Genomic DNA, 25,139 nt, shown 5'->3' on the forward strand with positions numbered 1-25,139 from the left:
CTCCCCAGGGCACTGGTCATAACATCAACTGTTGGAGTTCAAGTAGTATTTGGACAGTGCTCTCAGACAACAGTTTGAGTTTTGGTAATCCTGTGAGGAGCCAGGAGATGGGCTCAATCCCTGTGGATCTCTTCCAACTCAGGATTTTCTATGATTTGAAGTGAGAGAACAGTAATTTACTTGCAAGATTCTTATTTTGAAACTAATTTACTCAAGATCTGTAAATCCGTAGTTGACACATGCCACTATGAGTTGAGGATGCCACTAGGGGCTGCTGCTGTCCTGAAGTTATTGTTCTCTAATGTTTTCTGGGGGCACTTAAACATGTTCTTGCTGCATACTTGGACAATTTACAAAGCAATTTTTCTTGATGATGACTTTGAGGATAATAGTACTTTTGAAGAGCAAAACAATATATTAACTTATTTAATCTGTTGTGCCTATTGAACGATTAGGAACCTAATTATATTGTACTAACTTTTTTAAACTCTCTGTGATCTATATCATAGAAGTGGAAATTTTATTGAATGTTTGTATGGAAGAATCAACTGTGCTAGAAATATGTATGCAGTTGAGTCCTGAGCTGGTCTCATGGGCATGGGTACAGGGTCAGTTCCTTCTCTATAAAGAAGGAGAGCATTGCGTAGAGTTTTTGGATAACTCTGTGCAGAGATGAGGAAGCTTCTAAATGTGCAGCTGCTGCTAATAATGGTGTGAGTGTTGCAGATCACCTGGATGGTATTATGGTGACGTTGTTTTCATCATGGTGAAGCATTAGAACTTCTGGAGCCTACTTAATCAGAGACTTTTGAATAGCAAAGGGGGAGACTCCTCCCATGAATGCTGTGCAGGTGTGTCACTACACAGATGTGTCTATCTGAGGGGCAAGTGGCCTACATAAGAGGGAGTGCTAGTGAAAATGACATGTACAGTACACTTGTGTGTGATATTGAAAAGATGAATCTTACAATCTCTGTTTTATTTCACAAAGTTGTTAAATATAACATGCTTTGTGTGCTGTTATCTAGGCTTCTTTTTCAGTCTACATAATGGGAATGTTTCTACTATAAATTCAAGCTTAATTGAGTAGGGGAAGTTATTTTCCAGGTTTAGTTTACCTTTGTTAAGCTTTTCATTTATTTTCTTTCTTTGAGAACGATACAAAATAGCTTTTGCAGACTGCATAGCAAAAAAAAAAAAAAAAGCTTTGCTTATGAATTTTTTTCCTTACAAAACAGCCCCCTTCTACATTTGAAGTAATTCTTCTAGTAGCTGCTGCAGATTTGCTCTACGTAGATGCAGCAGGACAAATACATTCCTACGTGTGTAGAAAAAACTCAGACCATATTCTTGCTCTTCTCAGAGGTTATTGTGTATATATATATATTTTAACTGGGCCAAGGAAACTACTTAATAAATCTCCAAATAATACCAATGTAAACAGGTTTTTTGAATGGAAAATATTTCCGGGATTCCAGGACAAGGAGAATGCTGTGTGCATTGAATTCTACTACTTATGTGCATTTCTTTTTTCTTTTTTTTTTTTATTTTGGAGTTACCATGAAGCTTTTGTGGGTGGAGACATGCTTTCTTCTTTACCATCACTCCCACCAATCTAATCTGGGAGAGAAGTAGGTGATAAAGAATGAAATACATAAAACATAACTTTATTATAAAGAAAGGGTCAACTATAAAAAATCTGTTACAAATATAGAGAAGGGCTGGCTGTGCACTGTTGTGAACACTTTATCAACTGAGGCACAAATTACACTTGTCTGCCTGAGCATAAATTGATTGATTGCAAATCCCTGCAACAACAGTGTAGTCTTCTGATGTGAATTCTGTAGCAGTTCCCAAACAGATGTAGGAGAACTCCAAATGGAATTGAAGTCCAGATGAAATACAGTTGAAAAAGTCAACACCTGTGGGACTGACAATCCAGAAAGAGCAGTTACTAGCAACTACTGAAATAGAAAAATGTACTGCATTGTTGTCATAAAAACACTTCGCCACAGTATACTTTCTTGTGGTAAGTCCTACTGTGGAAACAGAAATAAAATAACCAAAGAACGAGTATGTCATAGATTTTGAATTAGAATATAACTCAAGTGTTTTTGTGTGATTCGAAGATCATAATTTATTGCATTGCTGGAAGCTGCTCCTCTAAAAACATCCTTCAGTGCAGAAGACCATGTATGCTTGATCTTGTTGATCCAACTGCCACCCAGCTTGCTTTGGAGGACTTTTTGTAGGGTTGACAAGAACTCATTCATTCTCTTAGTTCATTCTTTGTTTATCTCCCATTTCTGAGAGTACTTGATGAGCTGTTTTCACGTTCCTGACGTTTCTAGAACAGAATCACAGAATGGCCTGGGTTGGAAGGGATCTCAAGGATCATGAATCTCCAACCCTCCTGCCACAGGCAGGGCTACCAACCTCCCCATTTAATACTAGACCAGGCAGCCCAGGGCCCCAGGCTGCGCAGGGCAATTTTGCGAACTGAACAGACAATTTTGTGAATGTGTTCTTGTGTTATCAATACAAATCACTGTTAGTGATGAAGTTGGCTGCAAGCCTGCATCAATTCAGGTACTTGGCTGCATTTTGTATTTGGTTCTGTAGTGAATGTGAAAGTTCTAGCTGACCTGCACTTCTATCCCTCTTGCCTTGCTGCTGAGAATCTGCACATTTTAATTGTTCCCATTTTGCTGCCATTTACTTTGGAAGATAAAATATTTACAGAATGATTATGAAACCTTTGTTCATTTAAAAAATATTCCTGGTCAGCATGACCGGAGCTGAAAAGGACACATTGATCTGTGATTTCAATAAATACGTAGATTCCGTATATTGTTTCTTAGTAGCCTGTTAAATCATGTGTGTTGGTGCACGTATGAATACATAAATAGCAAAGGTTTATCTAGCTTAGTCTCTGGCCTACAGAAATGGCCATAAACCAAAGCTGAGGGAAGAGGGAGAGCACAATCAACGTAGATGACACTGACTGCTAATTGGGTTATTATCAGTAGATAACAACTTGGGTCAGGTGCCAGGTCAACATAACCTGGGCAAAACCAATCTCATCTGTGGCAGGGCCATGTACCAGCAGCCAGCCATGACCCGATCTAGGAAAGCAAGTAACACATCTATTTTAAATTTATTGAAAATGCCGAAGTAAGTGTTTTACTGTGAAACTTCTGCTCAATCAGACAAAGGTTTTTTGTCAGAGATGCCAAGGCAATACTTGATTTTCTTTACTCCCTGTGAAGAAAAGTTATGATTGCAAAAAGAGAAGTGTTTACATAAACTGATAAAAAACTTGAGAATTCAGCAGAAAACAGCCACGTGTTCCTGAACATTCTTCCATAAAAGTCTCACCGTGCCTGGCAGAGCCCTATTCACCTTCACTATGAGGGGGATCATACTAGCACTAGTGCTCACCCTTGTGGGTAAGCTTATGCATCCCTTCTTCATTCTTCCCTGGAATTTCCTTGAGTTCACTGACAACGACTAGGTTTAGACCGGATATAACTCATGTGGTTTTTCTATCTCTTTTTGTAGGCAGCCAGAAGTTTGACATTGGTAAGTACATCTCTACCTATAAACTTGGTGGCTTTGTTATGATGACTATTCATTAGAATATGCTTACAGCTTTTGCGTAAATGGCTGGTATTCCCCACAGATCCAGGATTCAGAAGCAGAAATAGTTACCTGTACAACTATGAAGGTTTTATGTTGAATGGGCTTCAAGAAAGAAGTTTGGGCAAAGCTGGTGTGCGCTTGAGCAGCAAACTGGAGATCAGTGGGCTGTCAGAGAATGCTTACTTCCTTAAGGTACTGACCACATCTCGTTCCAAACATACCAACCAGTACTGAATTTAAGTCACGTTCATTTACTTGTGTTTTCCTCACCTGTGTTCTAAGAAGGCCTACGGGAACAGAATTGGTAACTTAGCCCTGCAGGTTTCAGGGAATGGTTTGCAAACTGAAGTTTCAAAATTGAGGAGTGATTTACCATCCAATTTCTTACGTGTGCTTGTTGTGATAATTGCTTGTAGCAGGGGCTTCTCAAAAATTTATATGCAAAGTAGAGGTGTCAGTACCAGGGATTCTGTTACAAAATGTTTATTTCTAACTTAAGGCGCTAAAGCTTCCTCTGATTTTAAGATTTTATTCAATTTTCAATAATTTTTTCCAAATCCTGTGGGGAGAAATGGGTATGGGTATGTAAAATGCAGATACACAGATGTAAGGTCATACAGCCAATTAATAAGCATAGGTTGTGTTTACACACTTGGGAAAAAAAGTGGAAGGCATCAAAAAGGACATCTCTCAAGGGTTTTAGAAGAGCTGTAGAACTTCTGTCATTAATGATGGTAAGATATTAAAATTATGAGCTAGGGATTGTACTTCTCACTGTTGTCTTCATCTTGAAATTGTTGTGTTGTGTGCCCCAGACTGTGCTCTGCAAAACACACCTCAAATTGCAGTAACTTCAACAAAGTCAGTAAAATTGCTTCTAATTTCCACTGTGTTTCTGTACATAGAAGGAAGCAAGCAAACAAATGAAGAAGTGTTGATTTAATCAATTCACAACTATGGATCAAATATGGTAACTTGTTTAGTCAAAGCAATAAACATTTTGAGAGGGGAAGAATTAAAAAGAAACATTCTAAGAATATTTGGAGGGGGGGGTTAGAATTAGAATAATTTTACTTTTTATATGTTAAATTTAGTCTAAAGCAGATCCTGGTACAGCTATTGTAGTTTAAGGCTGAAGTAAAATGGAGGAAATTTCATTTGATTTATTTGAAATGTTATTTTATTACTTTTTGAATGATATTTTTCCCGTATGTAGTTAATGTGACTAAACTGTTCACAATCTTCCCAAGAGTTAACAAGGACGTGTTAACTGCTTCTCTACCACAAAAGAGCAATATTGAGCCCCAGGAGTCGTACCGATTTTACAAAGTAAGCAACAGATAGATGAATCAAAGAATCAACTCCTACATGGATATATAAGCCTAAATTTGGAAGGAAGGAGTAGATAACTAGTGGTTAGGTCAATTTCTTCCAATCTGTTCACACTTCTAGTACCAAAGTGATTTTATTCATGTAAATATCTATTTTTAATTCCCTCTCAGATCCGTTCTTCACAAGTGGAGGAATACAATGGGGTCTGGCCCAGGGATTCATTCACTCGATCTTCCAAAATCACCCAAGCGATCTCATCGTGTTTCACCCGGCCCTTCAAATTTGAATACAGCAGTGGACGGATTGGAAACATTTATGCCCCAGAAGACTGCCCAGATCTGTGCGTTAACATAGTGAGAGGAATATTGAACATGTTGCAGATAACCATTAAAAAATCACAGAACGTCTATGAATTACAAGAGGTTTGTGTTTCCCATTCCATTTCTAAAACAACTTTGCTGGAAGGATGCGTTCTGGTTAGGTGCTCTTCATTCATGTGTCTCTTTATTTGAATCTCCTTTCAAGCATACGTCTTGAAAAACTTGTTTTTCATTCACATAGAAAATACATGTGAACATGTTGAAGGAATTAGTCTTACTGGAATTCTTTAAAGACATTTCTTAAATTGCTTTGTTTAAAATGCAATGCCTTCATCAAAAAGGAACCATTAGCTATGAATGTGTTTGTTATATAGCTTCTCTGCTGCAGCAACATGATCAATTTTATTAGTTCATTTTTTGTATTAATTAGTTGATTACTTTTTCTGAGTTCCTTGACTGAACTTAAAATATGCCTATTTCATGTGTTTGTGTCTGTTTTTTAGTTCAGTAGGATTAATTGTGAGCAATGGTAACAGCTTCAAAAGATAGTTCAGTGAATCCTTATCCAGTCTGTCTTCACCCAAAACATGGCTCGGTGTATCCTTACCCTCCTACTGATACTTCAAAGATTGCTCTCCTGTGGGGAAATCCTGATACAATTCACAGGTCTCTCTCCTTCTCCTGATCCTTTCAGGCTGGAATTGGAGGTGTTTGCCACACAAGGTATGTCATCCAGGAAGACAGAAAGAATAGCCGAGTATCTGTTACCAAAACCGTGGACGCGAATAATTGCCAGGAAAAGGTGCAAAAAAGCATTGGGATGGCTTACATCTATCCCTGCCCCGTGGACATGATGGTATGTGAGACATGGGGAAGACCTTCCTCACACCAAGCAGATGGAAAAGGTGAATAACATGAGCCATCTGTCCCATTCACTCTGTGGTCTTTCTGTGCTTCTCTAGAAAGAAAGGCTCACCAAAGGGACTGCTGCTTTCTCCTACAAGCTGAAGCAGTCAGACAGCAGCACACTGATCACAGAGGTTGTGTCGCAGCAGGTGTATCAGATCTCCCCATTCAGTGAGCCTACTGGGGTGGCTGTCATGGAAGCAAGGTAGGTGCAGGGTTGTTTCTCTAAGTGAGAGTAATTGCAAGTTCTGATGGTCCCTTTCACCCCCAGTTGCAATGAGAAGAGAAATAAGCCCAGCAGCAGTTGGGTAAAGCTGTAAGTACACATATTTTATGACAACTTCTAATTCTTCTCTGTCCCTTGACAGACAGCAGCTCACCTTGCTGGAGGTGAGAAGTGAGCGGGGCAATGCCCCAGACATCCCCATGCAGAGCTATGGCAGCCTTCGCTACCACTTCCCAGCTGTACTACCACAGATGCCACTTCAGCTGATCAAGACAAAAAACCCTGAGCAACGGGTATGGAATTTTTAGGTCTTTGAATCAGTCTCCTAATTGAAAATTAAGAGCGACCAGAAATATGATCAGAAATATCAAAGGATTTAATTACACGTCCCTTCTCTCTCTTGTGTTGTACAGATAGTAGAAACACTGCAGCACATAATCCTGAATAACCAACAAGATTTCCATGACGATGTTGCATACAGATTCTTAGAGCTGGTCCAGCTTTGCCGGATAGCAAGTGTTGACACTCTTGAGTCTGTCTGGAGACAAGTTTCAGATAAACCTCGTTACAGGTATTTCATTGTGTGACCTGCTAAGAATTTTTCATTTCTGTAGACCTGAGAGCTAGACTTCTTCTTCTAACATGCTTGCAGGCGATGGCTCCTGAGTGCAGTTTCTGTGAGTGGCACCACAGAAGCACTAAAATTCCTCAAGACCAGAATTCGCAGTGATGACCTCAACTATATTCAGACCCTTCTAACTGTATCTTTGACTCTCCATTTGATGAAAGCTGATGAACACACACTTCCAATAGCAGCAGTGAGTAAATCCACATGAATCTTTCCAATTTAATAACAAAAAGAATGTTAATTGATGGCAACCTTTGATTGTTAAGTTCACTAGAGTGGGTTCTCCCATCATGTATACCAGTTTTGCACAAATACTGATCCATGATTTTTTTTCTTATTTTGACATATATGAGAAGATAATTCTTCATTTTGCTATAGTGATAGAAGAGCCCTTCTCTCTTAACAGAGAGAAATAGTACCATTTTAGTATGCTGGACTAACGTGCCTTGCCTTCTACAGGCAAATCTTTGTCTTTGTTTGCATGGTCAATAGAATAGCTAATAATAGAATAGAATAGATGATATATAATCATTTATATTGAACAGGATTTTTTCCCATCTCTAGTCAGTATTTCTCTTCATAAATAGGAAGCAAAATATATTAACTGACAGTGCTTTGTTAATGTAACTGAGACACACACTGTTCTAAAGATGTTCTATTTACTGATTGATGTTCACCCATAATCTTCACTATGTGTGATGCTCAGCTGAGGAAAATCAAATGGCTCTCCATGAACTAATATTTGTGCTTATTTATGTTGAAACCACTGCGGAACTAAGGTCCTAAGTGAAGCTTGCTAATGAAATGTCTACAAGCTGATTTAATTTGTTTTGATGTAAACAACAATCATTCTGAAATTACTCCCCCTAGATAAGCTGTGATGATTTTCCTTCTCTGAAAGCTATGCCAAGCATTGTCTTAAAAGCTCATTTTAATTTTATTTATTTATTTTCCTTTTCTTTTTTTCTCCCCACAGGATTTAATGACCAGCTCTCGAATTCAGAAAAATCCTATGCTTCAGCAAGTGGCCTGCTTGGGATATAGTTCTGTAGTCAACAGATACTGTTCTCAGACCTCAGCATGTCCTAAAGAAGCTCTTCAGGTGGGTTGTTCCCAATAGCTTGTTAATATACACTACTTTGGCTTAATTCTTTTTGGATCTGGTATGAAAATGTCAACTGGACATTTTTTTATTAATTATCAATCAATTAGACAAATACATATTTCACTGTCCTCCTCCAGAACAAAGGCAATAAATCATTTTACTAAATTAGACAATAATTTCATCACTGAATACACAGCTTTTCACTTTTTTTTTTCTTTTTTTTTTCCTCCTCTACAGTCATCGCTGAGTTCTAATGAATTAGAACGATTTACTTTATTGTGATCGGCTTTTTACTGGGACATCGTGTATATATATATTAGGTGGAAAATGTTGAACTGTGCTTTGTTGTCCATAGCCCATCCATGACCTGGCAGATGAAGCAATCAGCAGGGGCCGTGAAGACAAAATGAAATTAGCTCTGAAGTGCATTGGCAACATGGGAGAACCAGCCAGCTTAAAGCGTATCCTGAAGTTCCTTCCAACGTCTTCATCCAGTGCTTCTGATATCCCAATCCACATTCAGATAGATGCCATCATGGCCTTGAGAAAGATAGCTTGGAAGGATCCCAAAACAGTAAGTAACATCTGTCAGGGATTTATTTGCTTAAGGAACTGAAGAAGGAAAATGTATACTCTGAGGGTAATTAATTCAATAACATCAAATCTGTGGTTTCATTATGTTTGCTTATTTTTAAGAACACCAGAATACAAGCTTACATTTCAGCTAATGTTTTCTGGCAATACATAATAAATATTATTCAGTAGGAAATTTTCAGAAGGAATGAACACTGTTTCTGAAGTCAACCGATATAACTAATTAAGTCTGATGTTTGTTATGTATGGTAGAAATGTAGCCACCTAGAAGTGGATAATTTAATCTTCCTCAAGAGACAGGAGGAGAGAGAGAGACCTTCTGTTGACTTCTCAGGCAAAACACTGCCATAGGGCTGTTTGTTTTAGACCTTTCTCTGAAGTCGAGCGAGTCACCATTGACTTTCCATTGACCATTGGGATTATTTATATGGCGAGTGTAGGCAAGGCTTTGGCCTTTCAAGTGCTGTAGATAGCTAGAGGTGTTATATGATACAGACTCCAGTCAGACAGTCTTTGGTAATTCCCGACGTGTTTCCTCTTTCCAGGTGCAGGGCTATCTCATCCAGATCCTTGCAGACCAATCGCTTCCCCCTGAGGTACGAATGATGGCTTGTGCTGTTATCTTTGAGACAAGGCCTGCCCTTGCTTTGATCACGACGATAGCTAACGTGGCAATGAAGGAAAGCAATTTGCAAGTGGCTAGTTTTGTATATTCCCACATGAAGTCTTTGTCAGAGAGCAGATTGCCATTTATGTACAACATGTAAGTAGAGACAAGGATAAAGTGTGCTATTTTCTGCATATGCTGACAAACTGAATTCATTTTCTTATTCTGATGGAGTGTAGCTTCTTTCTGGATATATTACCTTTCTTTGTTTAGATCTTCAGCTTGCAACATTGCCCTTAAGCTGCTAGCCCCCAAACTGGACAGGCTGAGCTATTGGCGCAGCAAGGTCATTCGAGCAGGCAGTTACTTTGGTGAGTAAAGCATTTCAGCAACTTTAGAAATCCCTTCTTAAGGGTTACCAAGTCCTTTGGAGGAATGCAAATTGTCAGTACTTGTGTACTTTGAGTCTAGAAAAGTTTTTCCTCTTAGAACTGCTGCTCTCTGCAAAAAGAAATTCTGTAAGATACTTGCTAAGGTTGGTTTCTGAAATGTTTAGTTTATTTCTTATTGAAAAATTAATCTATTTCTTCTTACAGCTATAGTAGAAGCTTTCTCCTTTTGCTACAGAAATACATACTTAGCATACTTCGGGTCAGTTCAATAGTCTCCCTTGATCTATTGTTTTGTGGTTTCATTTCCCTGCTGCTCCTGTCATTCTGTAAAACATTCTGCATTTGGATAAGAAATTGAATTAAGTGTGGCAGTTACATATTTAAAAGAACAGGAATAAGTATTTATTAATCTGAGCCTGAACAATTAAAACTTATGTAATGATATACCTTAGAGTCAGTAACTGAAAAAGCCACAGAAATGCAGTCTTGAATGATGAGTAGAATGGTTAGAAAAATGGTCTTTTGTTTGCTTCCACCCAAGATAACTATAGAGTTGGTGCTGCTGGAGAAATTTTTGTTATGAACAGCCCAGGAACTATGTTCCCATCAGCAATAATTTCCAAATTGATGGCAAATTCTGCAGGTTCAGTGGCTGATCTGATAGAGGTAAATATTTACTTAATTTAGTAATAAAGCAAATAGAACAATTTTCATATTAAAATTTGACTCCTAAGTTTCCACTCTGTAAGTATGTTTCAGACTATTCCTTCTCACACTGTTTTTGTAGGTTGGCATCCGAGCAGAAGGCCTCACAGATGTCATAATGAAAAGAAACATCCCGTTTGCTGAATATCCCACATACAAGAAGATAAAGGAGCTTGGAAAAGCTGTGCGTGTTTTTAGTAATATAATGTGTGGGTTACATGAGGAGATATTTAGTGAGGCTTATCGTAAAAGTTAAGCTCATCTCAGAGAGTATATTACCCACCAGCAGTCAGTTTGAGTATCTCTGCAGAAGAGGAGGGATCTGCAGTGAGAGGAGATATTCCTTCAGCAAGTCTCACTGCAGAGATTTTTGCAAGTCTCGCTGCACCCCCACTTCCTTCCCACCTCAGATATGACTGCAGACAGAGCAGTGAGAGAAGGGGAAAGTGGATGTCACAGTACAAACATCTCTTGTGCCTGGCAGGTTTTCTCCTTCCTCCATTTTCCCAGCGTAGTTTGTAAGAAGTTCTCCTTATCTTCAAGAGAAACGATGATCTGGTGCAGTGCTTTCAAACTGGGTTTAACAGTACAAATGGCCTAGGTCCTCTGTATTAAAGTTATTTCACTGTAAATAAATGAACAGTGGATAAGGAACATCACAGTGATAGGGAGGATGTCTAAAATAGCAACATTACACTTTTAACAGAATACCAAGGAAATATGAGGGGCAAAAGAAGGCTGAGTTGGTCATTAACAGTTGTCATTGGCTTGCTAAACTGCCATTTGTAAAGCGTTGCATTAAGGAACTTCACTTGTTTCCTGATCTGTTCCCTAGCTGCTGGGATGGAAAGAGCTGCCAACAGAAACCCCCTTGATATCAGCCTACTTGAAAATACTTGGCCAAGAAGTGGCCTTCGTCAACATCAACAAGGAAGTCCTGCAACAGGCCATGAAGGTATCAGGGCCCCCTACTTCTCTTTGCAAGGCTCGACACCACTGTCACTTCATTTCCTCACCCCTTGGACATCTGTCCTCTGGCAGACTGTAGTGGAACCTGCTGATCGAAACACGGCAATGAAGAGAATCATCAGCCAGATCCGCAATGGCATCGCAGGGCAGTGGACGCAGCCAGTGTGGATGGGAGAGCTGCGATACATGGTTCCCAGCTGCCTCGGCCTGCCGCTGGAGTATGGGTCCTACACCACTGCCCTGGCACGAGCTGCAGTCAGCGGTGGGTTGGGAAGTACAAGGTCTGCTGTGCTAGCAGGTGGGAGGGACAGGCTAAGAGAGGCTGGGGAAAGATATAGAAAAACAAACAAACAAAAAGACCTGATTTTTGTAGTGTCTTAAAACACAGGAGGAGAGGTAGTGAAAGTATTAAAAAAGAAGCTGGGCACACATGAAAATGGTGAGTTGTCACTGTGCTGGGGGGTCAGGCTGCCGCTCCAGGGGACAGCGGCAGGCTGGAGGGATGGCCTGACAGGACGGTGCTGAATCGTGGCAAAGGGAAAAGTAAACCCTCGTGAGTGTGCAGACTGGCCATTGCCCAGGCAGCAGCTTTGCAAAAAAGGGCCTGAGAGGCCCAGTGGAAAAGCTGACGGTGAATCGGCAGCGTGCCCTTGTGGTAATGGACGCCAACTGCATCCTTGGCTGCCAAAGTTGAAGCAGAGCGAGCTCCGAAAGGCTTTTTCTCCTTAGCACGTATGATGCTGCACCAGAAGTTCTGTGCCCAGTTCTGGGTCTTCAGTGCAAAGCCCAGCAGCAGCACAGAAACGGTTGGAGGCCGAAGCACCTGAACACAGAACAAGTTTTCTGTATATTTTTTTCTTTTCAAGATTTGAAAAATGACCTTTTGTCTCAATGTCTCGTTTTTCAGCAATTTTCACTGTATTAAGAGAAAATATTACCTCTTCCTGAAAACTGCATCTTGCTTACACTCAAGTCCTTTCTTTTAATTTTGCTATTTTAAAATGCTGTTCTGTCTTTTGCAGTTGATGGAAAGATGACTCCACCTTTAACTGGAGATTTTAGACTTTCTCAGTTGCTCGAATCCACAATGCAGATTCGGTCTGACTTAAACCCCAGGTATGGCAGATTTCTTATGCCTTAATTATAGATGGAAGTTTTTTGTTTCTTTTTTTTATGACAGAGAACTCAACGTAGAAGCGAACACCTTTCTTACATACAACCACATCACTCTATTTCAGTTTATACGTGCATACAGTCGCAACGATGGGCATCAACACAGAATACTTTCAACACGTTGTTGAAATTCAAGGCGAGGTCCAGACAAGAATGCCGATGAAGTTTGATGCCAAGATAGATATGAAATTGAAAAATATTAAGATTGAAACAAACCCATGCCGTGAGGAAACTGAGATAGTGGTTGGAAGGTACGATGGCATTACTTCATTTCTGTTGTGGAAACCTTATGAAGTTCATAATTCACAGATGTTTTATGGAGGTTTCTAGACAAGCAATGTTGATAGATAACCTTTAGGATAAAGGGCAAAGAAGAGAAATAAGGGAATTGAAAGTCAAAATATGCCTCAAATATTTAGGAGCTAATTTTATTTTATTTTAATTTATTTATTTTTTTACTAATTCTTATTTTTTAAATATTTTTATTTCCAAATAAATGTCTCTCATTTTGGAAATTTATTTAAATTTACCCATGCTTTGAAAACTGCCTGTGATGTTCCTCGTGACCTCTTAATTGTCTTTATCAATATTTATACTAACAGTTGCATATACACTTCCCATGTTCAAAGAACATGCTTGTGTCATAACACTTGACAAAGACAGGACAATAATTTGTTTAATCCAAATACATGGGTTTACCACTTTCTATGTATATTTTCACAGACATAAGGCTTTTGCTGTATCAAGGAACATAGGAGAACTAGGTGCTGAAAAGAGGACCTCAATTCTGCCGGGAGATGCTCCATTGAAAATTATGGAAGAACCTTTCCAAACATCAGAGAGGGCTTCCAGGGAACATTTCACAATGGTAACCTATTCTTTTTTGCTTGCACAGTTACACATACCCCTTATGTGCTACCTATACCTGCAGTTTTACTCTTGCCTATGATTTGCTCCCAGTGACATTCACATGCTCATCTCCATTACAGCAAGAGCCTGACAGCATGCCAAGGAAACAGTCCCATGATTCTCAAGAAGATCTTCGCCATAGCACAGGAAAAAGAACACATAAACGAGATATTTGCCTCAAAATGCATCGTCTTGGCTGCCAGCTCTGCTTTTCCAGAAGGTCAAGAGATGCCAGTTTCATAAAGAACACATATTTGCACAGATTAATTGGAGAACATGAAGCTAAAATAGTTTTGATGCCAGGTACAATACTGAGCACAAGCCTTTCTTATTAGGTTTGTTAGCGCCCCTTAAAGCGGTATAACTTTTTAATCTGTGCAATTTGTGTGCAGTTCCAACAGATGCTGATATTGACAAAATTCAGCTGGAGATTCAGGCAGGATCTAGAGCAGCTTCCAAAATAATTAATGAGGTAAACTCAGAGTCTGAGGAAGAGGATGAATCTTCTCCGTATGAGGACATTCAAGCTAAACTGAAGAGGATTCTAGGCATTGAAAATGTGTTCAAGGTAAGAGACTTGGAGTCTGCAAGGGGAGGATATTTTCCAGTAAATAAAGCCATAAAGAATTTGAAGGCTAGTGTAGAAAACTGACATGGGAAAGCCAGGATGGGGTTACTTCAAAAGGTGCCAGTGCTGTCAGCCCGTGTCACATCTGGAGAGACTGACCTGAGGGATGCATCCAGCTGGGACTGGTCCTCCTTGCTGGGGCAGATTTTGGAGTGGAAGAGTGAGCTTCCATGGTGGGGCAGGAAAGGCTGTGGTGAGCAGCTTGTCTGACACCCACAGATTTTTCACATTGTAAATACAGAAACAGATGTTTCCCCTCTCTTGTAATTTCCTATGAATTATTTTGCAGGTTGCAAACAAAACACAGCACCCAAAAAATCGACCATCTAAGAAAGGAAATGCTATGCTAGCAGAGCTTGGGACAGAGCCCAATGCAAAAACTTCCTCCAGCTCATCTTCTGTCTCCTCAACTGCCACCTCTTCTTCCTCATCTTCTGCCTCCTCTCCTAATCGTAAAAAGCCTATGGATGAAGAGGAAAATGATCAAGTAAAGCAAGTTAGAAACAAAGACTCAAGCAGCAGCAGCAGTAGTAGCAGCAGCAGTAGTAGCAGCAGCAGTAGTAGCAGCAGCAGTAGTAGCAGCAAGAGCAGCAGTAGCAGCAGCAGAGGCAGCAGCAGCAGCACAAGTAGCAGCAGTAGCAGCAGCAAGAGCAGCAGCAGCAGCAAAGATAGCAGTAGTAGGAGCAGTAGCAGCAGCAGCAAGACAAGAAGTCGCCATAGCCATCAGTCACGGCGTCTAAATGGCAGCAGCAGCAGCAGCAGGTCAGTGAGTCACCACAGCCATGAGCATCACTCAGGACATCTGGAAGATGACAGCAGTAGCAGCAGCAGCAGCAGCAGCATGCATTCCAAAATATGGGTAACTAATATTTGTCAGTAAATTGAATGATGCTGATAGTATTTGTGAATTGTACTCCTCAAGGCAGCTGGCTTTGTATCAAGTTATTAATTAACACAGTAAATATTAACAACAAATTTTAATATCTATTCTGCAAACACAGCTGCAGTGTCAGTAAGCTACAGCTCAGCTGTCGCTGTTAGAGCATCTCAAAAGTTTCTACAAGTTTGCTGAAACTTTTGTTGTAGGCAGAGAAGCATGTTTCACCAATGTATTGCTTTCTGTCTATACAAATTGCTTGTTTATATTTTTATTTTGCAGTAGAAACATTAATGCTTTATATAAACTATTTCAACCATTTTGACTATTGCATTATGTGCTTATAACTAAGCATACAGAAAACTATGCATGAATGATAATTACTAAAATTCTGACATAGTTCCCAGTGCTCAGATTTGAATACAATTGCAGCATTTCTTTTCTTCCAAGGCTTTTCATCTCCTTCTTATTATTTTCAAAGGGGCATCATGAGATTTATCAGTATCGCTTTAGATCAGCACACAGACAAGAGGTGAGTTTTCCATTCTTAGTTAATTGAGTTTGGAATCTGTTACAAGCTAAATTAAAACCTTGAAGTCCACTTGTTGTCTTTGCTGAGGGAAACTGCAGTACTGATAACACCAAATCAGCTGTGGTTGTTCTTCTGAGACTCATATCAGTAATAAGCTCCATAACAAAGGATATTCTGCAGCACTGCCTAGTGCAGTTTCTTCAAGTGTGGTTTTTAAATTACCTACATGAGCATGATGTGTTTTCTTCCTGCAGTTCCCCAAAAGAAAACTCCCTGTTGACAGAGGTACCAGCAGATACTCCTCTACCAGATCCAGCCGTGACACATCCCGAGCTGCTTCCTGGGTTAGTTGCATCATTTCTAGCATTGGAAGAGTGGCAGAGTGCCATGCATTTGCAGTAATTGTTCAGCTAGGGCAATGGGAACAGAGAAACACCAAATTGTCAAGTTTTGAATATCAGTCAAGAGTGAGACACACACTGTAGATCCCCTACATGCTTTTCATGGTTCAGTCATTTCATGATGAGCATGGTGTAGTTCAGTAAACGGCACAAATTCTGGCTTATCTCAAACATAGCGATGAGATCCTTCTGTGCTTGCAGGGGCACACTCATGCTAAGGCACATGCATGAGAGTTTACAGACACACGTAGATATATGTGCAGTACATACACTGCTATATATTTGTAGTTCCGTTTTTTATTTGCTAGATCTTACATTTAAAATGCTCCATAGCAACTCCTTTGTAATGTTGTTCTTTGCAAACTTTGTCCCCCTTCTTCTTAGCCTAAGTTTCTGGGTGACATCAAAACCCCAGTGTTAGCTGCTTTTCTCCATGGCGTTAGTAACAATAAGAAGACAGGAGGCCTCCAGCTTGTTGTATACACTGATACTGACTCCGTGAGGCCGCGGATGCAGGTATTTGTGACAAACCTCACAGATTCAAGCAAGTGGAAGCTCTGTGCAGATGCTTCGGTCCTCAATGCACACAAGGCAGTGGTAAGGCTCAAAAAATTGTCACGTGCAACCACATACATAGCAATAAAATAATGTTCAATGTTTTTAAAAATGGACCGCTTTTCGCTCCATTGTAGGCTTACCTGAAATGGGGCCGGAATTGCCGGGACTACAGGGTTTCTACTGAGCTGGTGACTGGACGGTTTGCTGGGCACCCTGCTGCACAAGTGAAGCTGGAGTGGCCCAAGGTTCCTTCGAATGTCAGATCAATGGTTGAATGGTGAGGTTTTAACCTTTAGTGCTACTTGTATATGATATTGGTCAAATGTGAAAAATCAGTATCCACCCACGAGGTTCTAGGGAATAAAGTACCAGCTATTTTTTAAGTCTGTGAGCTGTCTGAGTATTGCCCTTGGACACAAAACCCGAGTGGGAGATATCGCCACCCTGTGTACAGTAATTCTTTGAGCTGGTCATACTGAAAACCAAGGAACAGGTTCTTTCTCTGAACGCTGATCAGTAAAGCAGGGAGTGGTTATGGGGATGTGGCCAGTGATGCCGAAGAACCTGTATGACACTTCTGCACAAATGTGAGCTGCCTGGTTTGGATGGGTGCCTCTTTTTGCCTCTCTGTTTCACCAGATCTTTCCTTTTTTGAAGGTTTTACAAGTTTGTCCCCGGGGCTGCATTTATGCTGGGTTTCTCTGAGAGAATGGGCAAGAATCCTTCTCGACAAGCCAGGATGGTCGTGGCTCTGACTTCTCCGAGGACATGTGATATTGTTGTCAAGCTGCCTGATGTAAATATGAAACTGTCATTGCTCTCCTATGTTTTCCTCATAGAAAAGTGAGACTGTTGGTGTTGTTTAATTATACTGGGCCAATTCTTAGAAGGAAAAGCTAAGTAAAGTAAGCATCAGTTGGGTGTAAATGATGAAAACGGCTCTTAAGAGTTTTCAATCTTTTTATACTTCATCAAAGAATATTCATACAGTGGTTTCGTTCTTGCAAAAAGAGCATGGTGGGTACTCACAAAGACATGCATTTCCATCTGTGGGAGCTCCGTAAGTGTTCACATAAACACATTTGATAAGGAAGTAATACATTCTCTCATGAATACTAACTGAATTATGACCCATACCAAAAAGAAGCAAAATCTCGTGTGCAGTGAATCAGATGAACACAATTCATAATTTCATATAAATTCTTTGTCAACCAAGGCAGAAGAGACTGAAATTGATTTCCATATAGGAGAAAAGGTTATCTCAGCTGTTTGTTGTGAATATTTGGTACAACTACACTTTTACAATGCTTCCAAATTCTTTTTCAGATGACCCTCTATCAAGAAGCCATGAGGCTTCCTCTATCACTCCCTGTGGGTCCGAGGATCCCAGCTTCAGAGCTGCAGCCTCCAATCTGGAATGTCTTTGCTGAAGCCCCCTCTGCAGTGCTCGAGAATTTGAAAGGTCAGAGTTGGATCAGGTTCAGAAGCAGGATGTCCTCAGTTTCCTCAGGAATTAATTTGAACATCTTCTGATTTTTAGTTTTTTTTCCTGGGATTATTTGTCTCCAGTCTATTAGGGAATGGGATGCAATAGTGCAAGGATAGTTCAACTGGGAGAGAATGTTGTGCATATATAGAGAAAGCATTTCAGGGAAATCAAGACTGACAATTATCTGAAGTGATAACATAAACTTTCTGGCAATTACTTTGTTAGACAGAGGGCTGTGTTTTTCATGCTTTTTTTTAGAAGTTATGGGTGGCTGGTGGCAAAAAGTCCCTATAGTCTATACAAAAATATCATATATAGAAAAAATAAAACAACCATGAAATAATACAGCACTAGAAATACAACATGCCCTCTAACAGCTTTTCTTAACAGAAAAGCAAATATTCACTGGCATTTTATTTAACCAGCTCGCTGCTCCGTTTCACACAACAAGATCACAACCTTTAATGAAGTCAAATTCAACTACTCGATGCCAGCAAACTGCTATCACGTCTTGGCTCAGGATTGCAGCTCTGATCTTAAGTTCCTGGTGATGATGAAAAGTGCTGAAGAAGCTGCAAACCTTAAAGCCATCAACATCAAGATTGGCAGTCAGTAAGTAACTTGTGCCAGCTCCCATTGCATGAGGGACTGCATTGTCCACATGGAGTGGGAGAGGAGCTTGGATCTAAGCTTTGCTCAGCTTTGTTCAGCAGCCCATGAGTTTTCAGCATTTTCCTTATTTACTTGCTATGCATACTGAACATGATGCCTATGATGTTGTTATCCTGCATTTTAGGTGATAGGAATGCCCCAAAGTAATTTAAACAGTTGGAATGTGCTTATGTTGTGACCAGTGATATTTAGTGAGCAAGAAAATCACTTGGTCAGTGTATGTGTATAAATGTGATACAAACAGGATAAGAACTTTCTTCTTCTTAACAGTGAAATTGACATGCATCCTGTGAATGGACAGGTGAAACTGCTGGTGGACGGGGCTGAGAGCCCCACTGCCAACATTTCCCTCGTATCTGCTGGTAAGTGACACAGCATTCCCTTGGTTTCATTTTCATGTGTATGTTAGGAGAAAGAGAGGAAGAGTAGACAAAAGAATTGTATCAAAGATCTTCCACAAATTTGTGTTCAGTAAGTATTTATATCCTTTGCTGTCAGGTTGTTACTTAAGAATTTGCATGTTACTCACTTGCATGTGAATGTTTACAAAGATCAATTAGAGCATGAAACACTCAAGGTGGCCAAGCAAAGTAAAGTGTAACTACTGTTTCATATATTGCTGTGGCTCCCACTGGAGCTCCAAATTGGAGAAATGTATCAGTTATGGAATAAAACCTTGCTTGATAAAACCTTCACCACCCTCATAGATACAAGATGTTCTCATTTTGCTTCATAGGTATACATCTGGTTAATATTCTGAAATCTGTCAGGCATAAATACAGAGAACTGTGCATATACAGGAAAACTAGGCTGCTTTCTTATTTCCAAGCAGGGATATTTTTTCTGTAAAAGGACACAGGAGGACATTGTTTCATTCTCTGCTACACAGCTGGGGGGAATGCACAATGCAGATGCTCCCCGACTATGTATCTGTGATACAGGATTCAGGATAAATCTTGCTGAAATTGGGTTAGCATCTGCCAGTGCAGCGCTCTGCCCTAATTATTATGTACTTAGTGAGCAATAATTGTGCTAAAAATGTCCCAGTGACAATCGTGTTATTTTTTGTATTTTATTACTCCAATGCAATGTAGTCAGAATTTCGAATAGCTGCACAACTGCACAGGTATTATAAGCAGCTCTGTAAGCCTTTCTAGGAATAAATGTGATATGCTAATAATCCCAAGAAAAATAAGTAAACCTGTGATAATTAAAATTATTTTCCAACTTTTTACAAACACTTTTTATCTATGTGTACACTCTTTATTTTTTTACAGTCTGTGCTTCTTGAGAACTAGTGAGGAATTCAAAGCAAAAGATGCAAAAGAGTAATTTTTAAAATATGATAGCTACTTTTTCCTCTATTAGAGGAGACAGTTTGGGTCTTTTTAAATTATTATTATTTCTTTTTTTAAATTATTATTATTATTTATATTCTTTTCTTCTTCTAGGTGCTTCTCTGTGGATTCACAATGAAAACCAAGGGCTTGTACTTGTTGCCCCAGCCTTTGGTATCGATAAATTGTACTTCGATGGACAAACATTCTCGGTATAGTTTCCTCTTCATAAATCTAGATGACATATTTCTGTATGATCTCCTTATATCTGTATGTGTGAGTGCAATACTGTCCAGTAGCAAAGCTAAATCTGTCCAGGCCTTACCCGACCCCCCCCCCCCCAAAAAAAAAACAAACATAAAAGAAGATAATGCAGCCAGTGCTGCAGAGTCCTTCTCTGTGTTTCTTAATAGGACATCCAAGAATCCTTCACCAATACTAATTTATTCTTACAGCAAGTGTGTGCTGGAAAATGGGCCTGTGAGCATACATAGTCTGAGTCAGCAGTGTATCTGCAAGAAGAAAAAAGAGTTTTCAGCTTCTGTCCATGTTTGAAAGGCTGTACTAAAAAAATGGGAAACAGAAATGTAAGAAAATCAATATTATCATACTGCATTTATCACCTACTAGGAAAACATCAATCGCACAGAAGCTTCAGAATAATAGTCAAAACTAATAATTACTTAATAAGCTAGCCAGGCACAGCAGGTTTTAAAGGCTGCAACGGAGCTAAATGCACCACAGCATCATGGGAGTTTGGCATCTGACTGTGAGGTACGTGTGAGCTCTTAGCAAAGAAGGAAAGCATTTATATGTTTGTGTGTTGCCATGCTGGAACTAGATGATCCTTGAGGTGTCTCTTCCAACCCAAGCCATTCTATGTTGTATTATGATACTGAAAGGCACATACATAGCAAAAATCTGTTCCACACTCTTGTTATGTTTGTTTGTTTTAAATTTGAAATGTTTTTTACTTTTCCTTGAAGATTCAAGTTGCTTTATGGATGGCAGGGAAAACATGTGGAATCTGTGGAAAATATGATGCAGAATGTGAACAGGAGTATCGGATGCCCAATGGATTTCTAGCTAAAGATGCTGTGAGCTTTGGTCATTCTTGGATCTTGGAAGAAGCGCCCTGTAAAGGAGGTATGAAAGCTACGATTAATTTAATTTAGTATTGTTCAGAAAATGTTAAATCTGTAAATACATTGGAAAAAACATTTATAAAGGTCTCACTCTTCAGTTATATTAAATATAACCAATATTTTCCAGCTTAGAAAGGAATAAGAAATTAGAAGTTAGTCAAATCCGAGAAAAACCTAATTAGTTGAAATGAATCAAGCTGAAATGAAACCACTGTTTTGAAGCGAAAACTATGAAGAAGAAGATTAAATTTAAAAAGTAAGAAAATAAATTCACATTGAATGGTTTGGTGTAAGCAAATAGCACTTTCCAGCCAACATTTGATCCACCAAAAAAGCAGATGGGGATTAGTAATTACTATGGCTCACCACCTGAGTTTTGAACCAGTGCAACCTGTCAAACATTTGAGCACACAAGTAGCTCCAGGGACTTAATTACATAGTTGAAATGAAGGAAAAAATAAAAGGGCTATATTTTAAGTGTTTCAGTAGATTAGGATCTTACAGTGTGCTCCATTCTCTCAGCTGAGGTTATGGTACAACAGCATCCCATGGAGGAGGGAGGAGAACAAGCACATTACCTCTGTAAACCTGATGGGAAGGACTTACTTGTTACCTGGAGATGACTTTCACATGTCCAGCTGTATATCAACTGTCATTCTTCTATGTGTCTTCGTAAAGAATACCTGGCATCAGACTTGCTTTAGATATACGTGCAGTACATAGGCGTGCACACAACAAAATTCATGCTATTGCTAGTTGCCACACTCTGTGTTTCCCTCTGGCATATGGTGAAAATGTCTGACATGCTGAGAATAAAGCTTAGATGTGGTTCATTTAGCCACTCACACACTTGTAACTTGTCCTGGGAATCCAAAATGAGACCAGTATTACCAGCTGGCAGCAGTGATCTTTGCTCTCTCTGCAGCAATTTTGAGTCTGAATGACGGTGGTAATGGTGTAATTCTTTAGTTATTGTTTTTATTTGTTTGGAAACACCCCTCTCCTCTTTCTACTGATGAATATTCAAAACCTTTGAATGTTGTTTGGTGGCTATTCAGTGAGCCAGTTTACTTTGCAAAATGTTTATTAGAACATATTCCAGACTGTTTTTACATGTTAATCTAGAAATTAAGCCAGTTACAGTTTAAATTAAATTTCAGTAACTCCATATCTAATTAGCTGATTTGAAAAGCTTATCAGTCAGTGATGCAGTGCTGCTTTGCTTATGATCAACATTCAGTCTTTATAGAAGCAATTTGCTTGCAAATTGGCAGATGGGTCAGTCTGGGGAGATTTGAAGATTTTGCACGTAAGAACATAAACTACCATCAGTGATTCTGTTACAGCTTGTAAACTGCATCGTTCATTCGTGAAGCTTGAGAAGACGGTTCAGCTTGCGGGTGTTGATTCCAAGTGCTACTCTACAGAGCCTGTGCTGCGCTGTATGAAGGGATGCTCTGCTACCAAGACAACTCCAGTCACTGTTGGTTTCCACTGCCTCCCAGCTGGTAAGTCCACAGAAAGTGTAATTTTGTAATTGTAATTGTTCTAATTTTACTGCTTTTCATGGCAGTGGCATTTAAAATCTAAACTGATCTCCTCTTCATTATCCTTGGATCTAACATTGTAAGGAGAGGGTAAGAGCACAGTCAATATGTGACTCAGCTGCATTGCAGCATGTGATGATTCAGGATCATGTTCCACACCTTGAAACAGTGATCCTCATCCTGTATGTTTTCACTGATCACTGCCTTTGGGCATAATCCTGTTTTCCTGAGCTGATTTAGGCCATAGAAGGGCAGGTGTGAACAGGATTCCTGCCCACAGGTGTGGCGATACCGGAACATATCCCTTCTACAAGTATATTGTAGAGATATTGCATATCAAAGAGATTAGATTAGATAGATATAGACTATACTGATTATACGTTTGTGTGTGTTTTCAAAGTGTGTTTTCCTTTAAGACCACAATTTCTTTTTCTAAATGTATTTTTAATAAAATTCTACATGGAAGAACTGGTTTCCAATGTAGAAATGACTTATTAAGTAAGTGATTTTCCTGGAACATCTCAGCTTGACTTAGCTGAGTGTAAATATGGATGACAGCAAGGAGAAGCCAAGCCTGGTTTAATTAACGATGAGTGCATGGTAAATGCCATACCTTGCAAAACTGCTTCTAAAGCATGCTGATTGCTTTCCATTTCTTGTTAATCATCAGATTCAGCTACGAGCCTGGCTGACAAACAGATGAAGTTTGACCAGAAGTCAGAGGACATGCAGGATACTGTTGATGCACACACAGCATGTTCATGTGAGAATGAAGAATGCAGTACATGAAGCTGTACATTGCAGCACTGGAGAATACAGAAACATTTTAGTTTTTATTGTGTGGTGTAAGAAGACTCATGTCAAGAAGCAATGGAAACATTAAATTAAATGCTTAAAGATGTGTGGAATTTTCCCAAGTAATTTAAAGTATTAAACTTTATTATTGTAGAAACTATTCTAATTGCCTATAACTATCTGATTTCATAATAAATACATGCATGGAAAAACCAGTGAAGGCTTCCTTCTTTCACTGACTGTGGCAAGAGGATGTCTGCAATGCTTCTCTTCACCCCAGCCAAGGCTGTGGCAGCCTGCTGTGTAGATGTACATCAGGCAAGGGTCTGTGGCAGGCCCCACCTGCAGTATGGGTTGAGTGGAGTGGCAGGAGCTGCCTACCAGGAGGCTCCAGCTTGTTTCCCCTGTGCTTCCTTCCATGGTGCTGAGATCCTGGGCACCACAGTAGGAATTGCTTGGCTCTGGATGAGACAGCGCCCTCTGCAGCAGCAATGCAAAGAGGTGTTTTGCAGCGACAGTGTGATGGGCCTGCGCTGTCGTAGGAAGCAGCTTTCAGGGAATGAACCTGAATCTAAAGCATATGGAGAAGGCTGCTCTTAGAGAGGAAATGTGACATTCCTGACACACAGCACACAGAAGCTGGTGTGAGTCAAGAGTCTCTGAGCAGACCTGGGGTGCAAAGCCCACCCACAGCAGGTCTCTCTGGGCATGGTGAGGGATGTACTCGGCTGCCCTGAGAGCTGGAGGCGATAGGGTTCCAGATGTGTGCTCCTGGTTGGTCTTTCTGTCTGCTCTGGGCTGGACTGGCAGGCTGCATGCCTGTAGTTTTTTGGTAAATTAATTAAAAGAGAAATAAGTGATTTGATTCTTAAAATCAGGAGCAACCAATGAAGGCAAAACTGCACTTCCCTCTAACCACATGGAATGGAAAGGTGGTTGCTGGGCAAAGGGATTGAGAAAGCTCTATACAAGTTGTGTCATTCTGCTTTCTCCAGCATCATGGGCACTTCAGTGTTTGTACGTATGTGGCTTTTATAGTTTGGAAAGGTAACTTCCTCGATACCAAAGGGAAGCTGTTGGAAAGTCAACATGAAGGGCAGACACCCGGGCAGTGGTGAAAAGGTCTTGAGGGGTTCTCAACCCAGGCATCAGGGCTTGTGGGCGCTAGGAACCCGAGGGAAGCACAGCCCTGCCCAGAGGCATCCAGCACATCAGAGGCTTCTCATGAAGGTGGGCAGCTGGCTCCTTTCCTCCTTTCCTTTCCTGCCCTGTGCTGTAGGCACTGTTTAGAGCTCCACGGAAATGCTGTTCATGGCTGCTCCTGGGCACAGCAGAGTTGATTGTTACCTCACAATGGTGATTTTTTTTTTTCTTATTTCCCCTCCCCCCAAACTTGTTTTTTTTTTTTAATTCTGGCTATATCCTCTGGAGAAATGTAAATGGTGAAGAGGTGTGAGTATATGGGGATGAGAGGGGCCATAACAAGAGTTTAAATTGTTCTTGACAGGCTGGAGAAATGGCCCACAGAGATTAAAAGATTCAGTTCCACACAGAAAAACACGAAGATAAAATCTCCACTGACAGACTGTGGGGCAGCATCAGAGAGGATCCTGTCTGGGCCACAGCATGGTGGGGTGCTTGGGGTGCAGT

General features: G+C 40.1%; 1 protein-coding gene across 1 annotated transcript; it reads left to right on the forward strand.

Annotated features, from left to right (window-relative positions):
• Nucleotides 1–3,409: 3,409 nt before the first annotated feature.
• LOC100548146 (vitellogenin-2) lies at nucleotides 3,410–25,061 on the forward strand. Its single transcript, XM_031554978.1, has 35 exons — nucleotides 3,410–3,449; nucleotides 3,562–3,582; nucleotides 3,683–3,834; nucleotides 5,145–5,396; nucleotides 5,980–6,150; nucleotides 6,257–6,405; nucleotides 6,569–6,719; nucleotides 6,840–6,997; nucleotides 7,079–7,244; nucleotides 8,031–8,156; nucleotides 8,515–8,733; nucleotides 9,299–9,516; nucleotides 9,634–9,731; nucleotides 10,294–10,418; nucleotides 10,540–10,641; nucleotides 11,293–11,412; nucleotides 11,499–11,688; nucleotides 12,449–12,542; nucleotides 12,665–12,850; nucleotides 13,323–13,467; nucleotides 13,589–13,811; nucleotides 13,901–14,076; nucleotides 14,426–14,995; nucleotides 15,495–15,545; nucleotides 15,800–15,889; nucleotides 16,331–16,543; nucleotides 16,639–16,781; nucleotides 17,162–17,300; nucleotides 17,831–17,966; nucleotides 18,419–18,605; nucleotides 18,936–19,027; nucleotides 20,117–20,214; nucleotides 20,989–21,148; nucleotides 22,494–22,655; nucleotides 23,365–25,061. Exons 1-35 carry the CDS (start codon nucleotides 3,410–3,412, stop codon nucleotides 23,481–23,483), a joined length of 5,442 nt encoding a protein of 1,813 aa, XP_031410838.1. The 3' UTR covers nucleotides 23,484–25,061.
• Nucleotides 25,062–25,139: the final 78 nt, after the last annotated feature.

This window comes from Meleagris gallopavo, chromosome 10, assembly GCF_000146605.3.
Source record: "Meleagris gallopavo isolate NT-WF06-2002-E0010 breed Aviagen turkey brand Nicholas breeding stock chromosome 10, Turkey_5.1, whole genome shotgun sequence".
Taxonomy (NCBI): domain Eukaryota; kingdom Metazoa; phylum Chordata; class Aves; order Galliformes; family Phasianidae; genus Meleagris; species Meleagris gallopavo.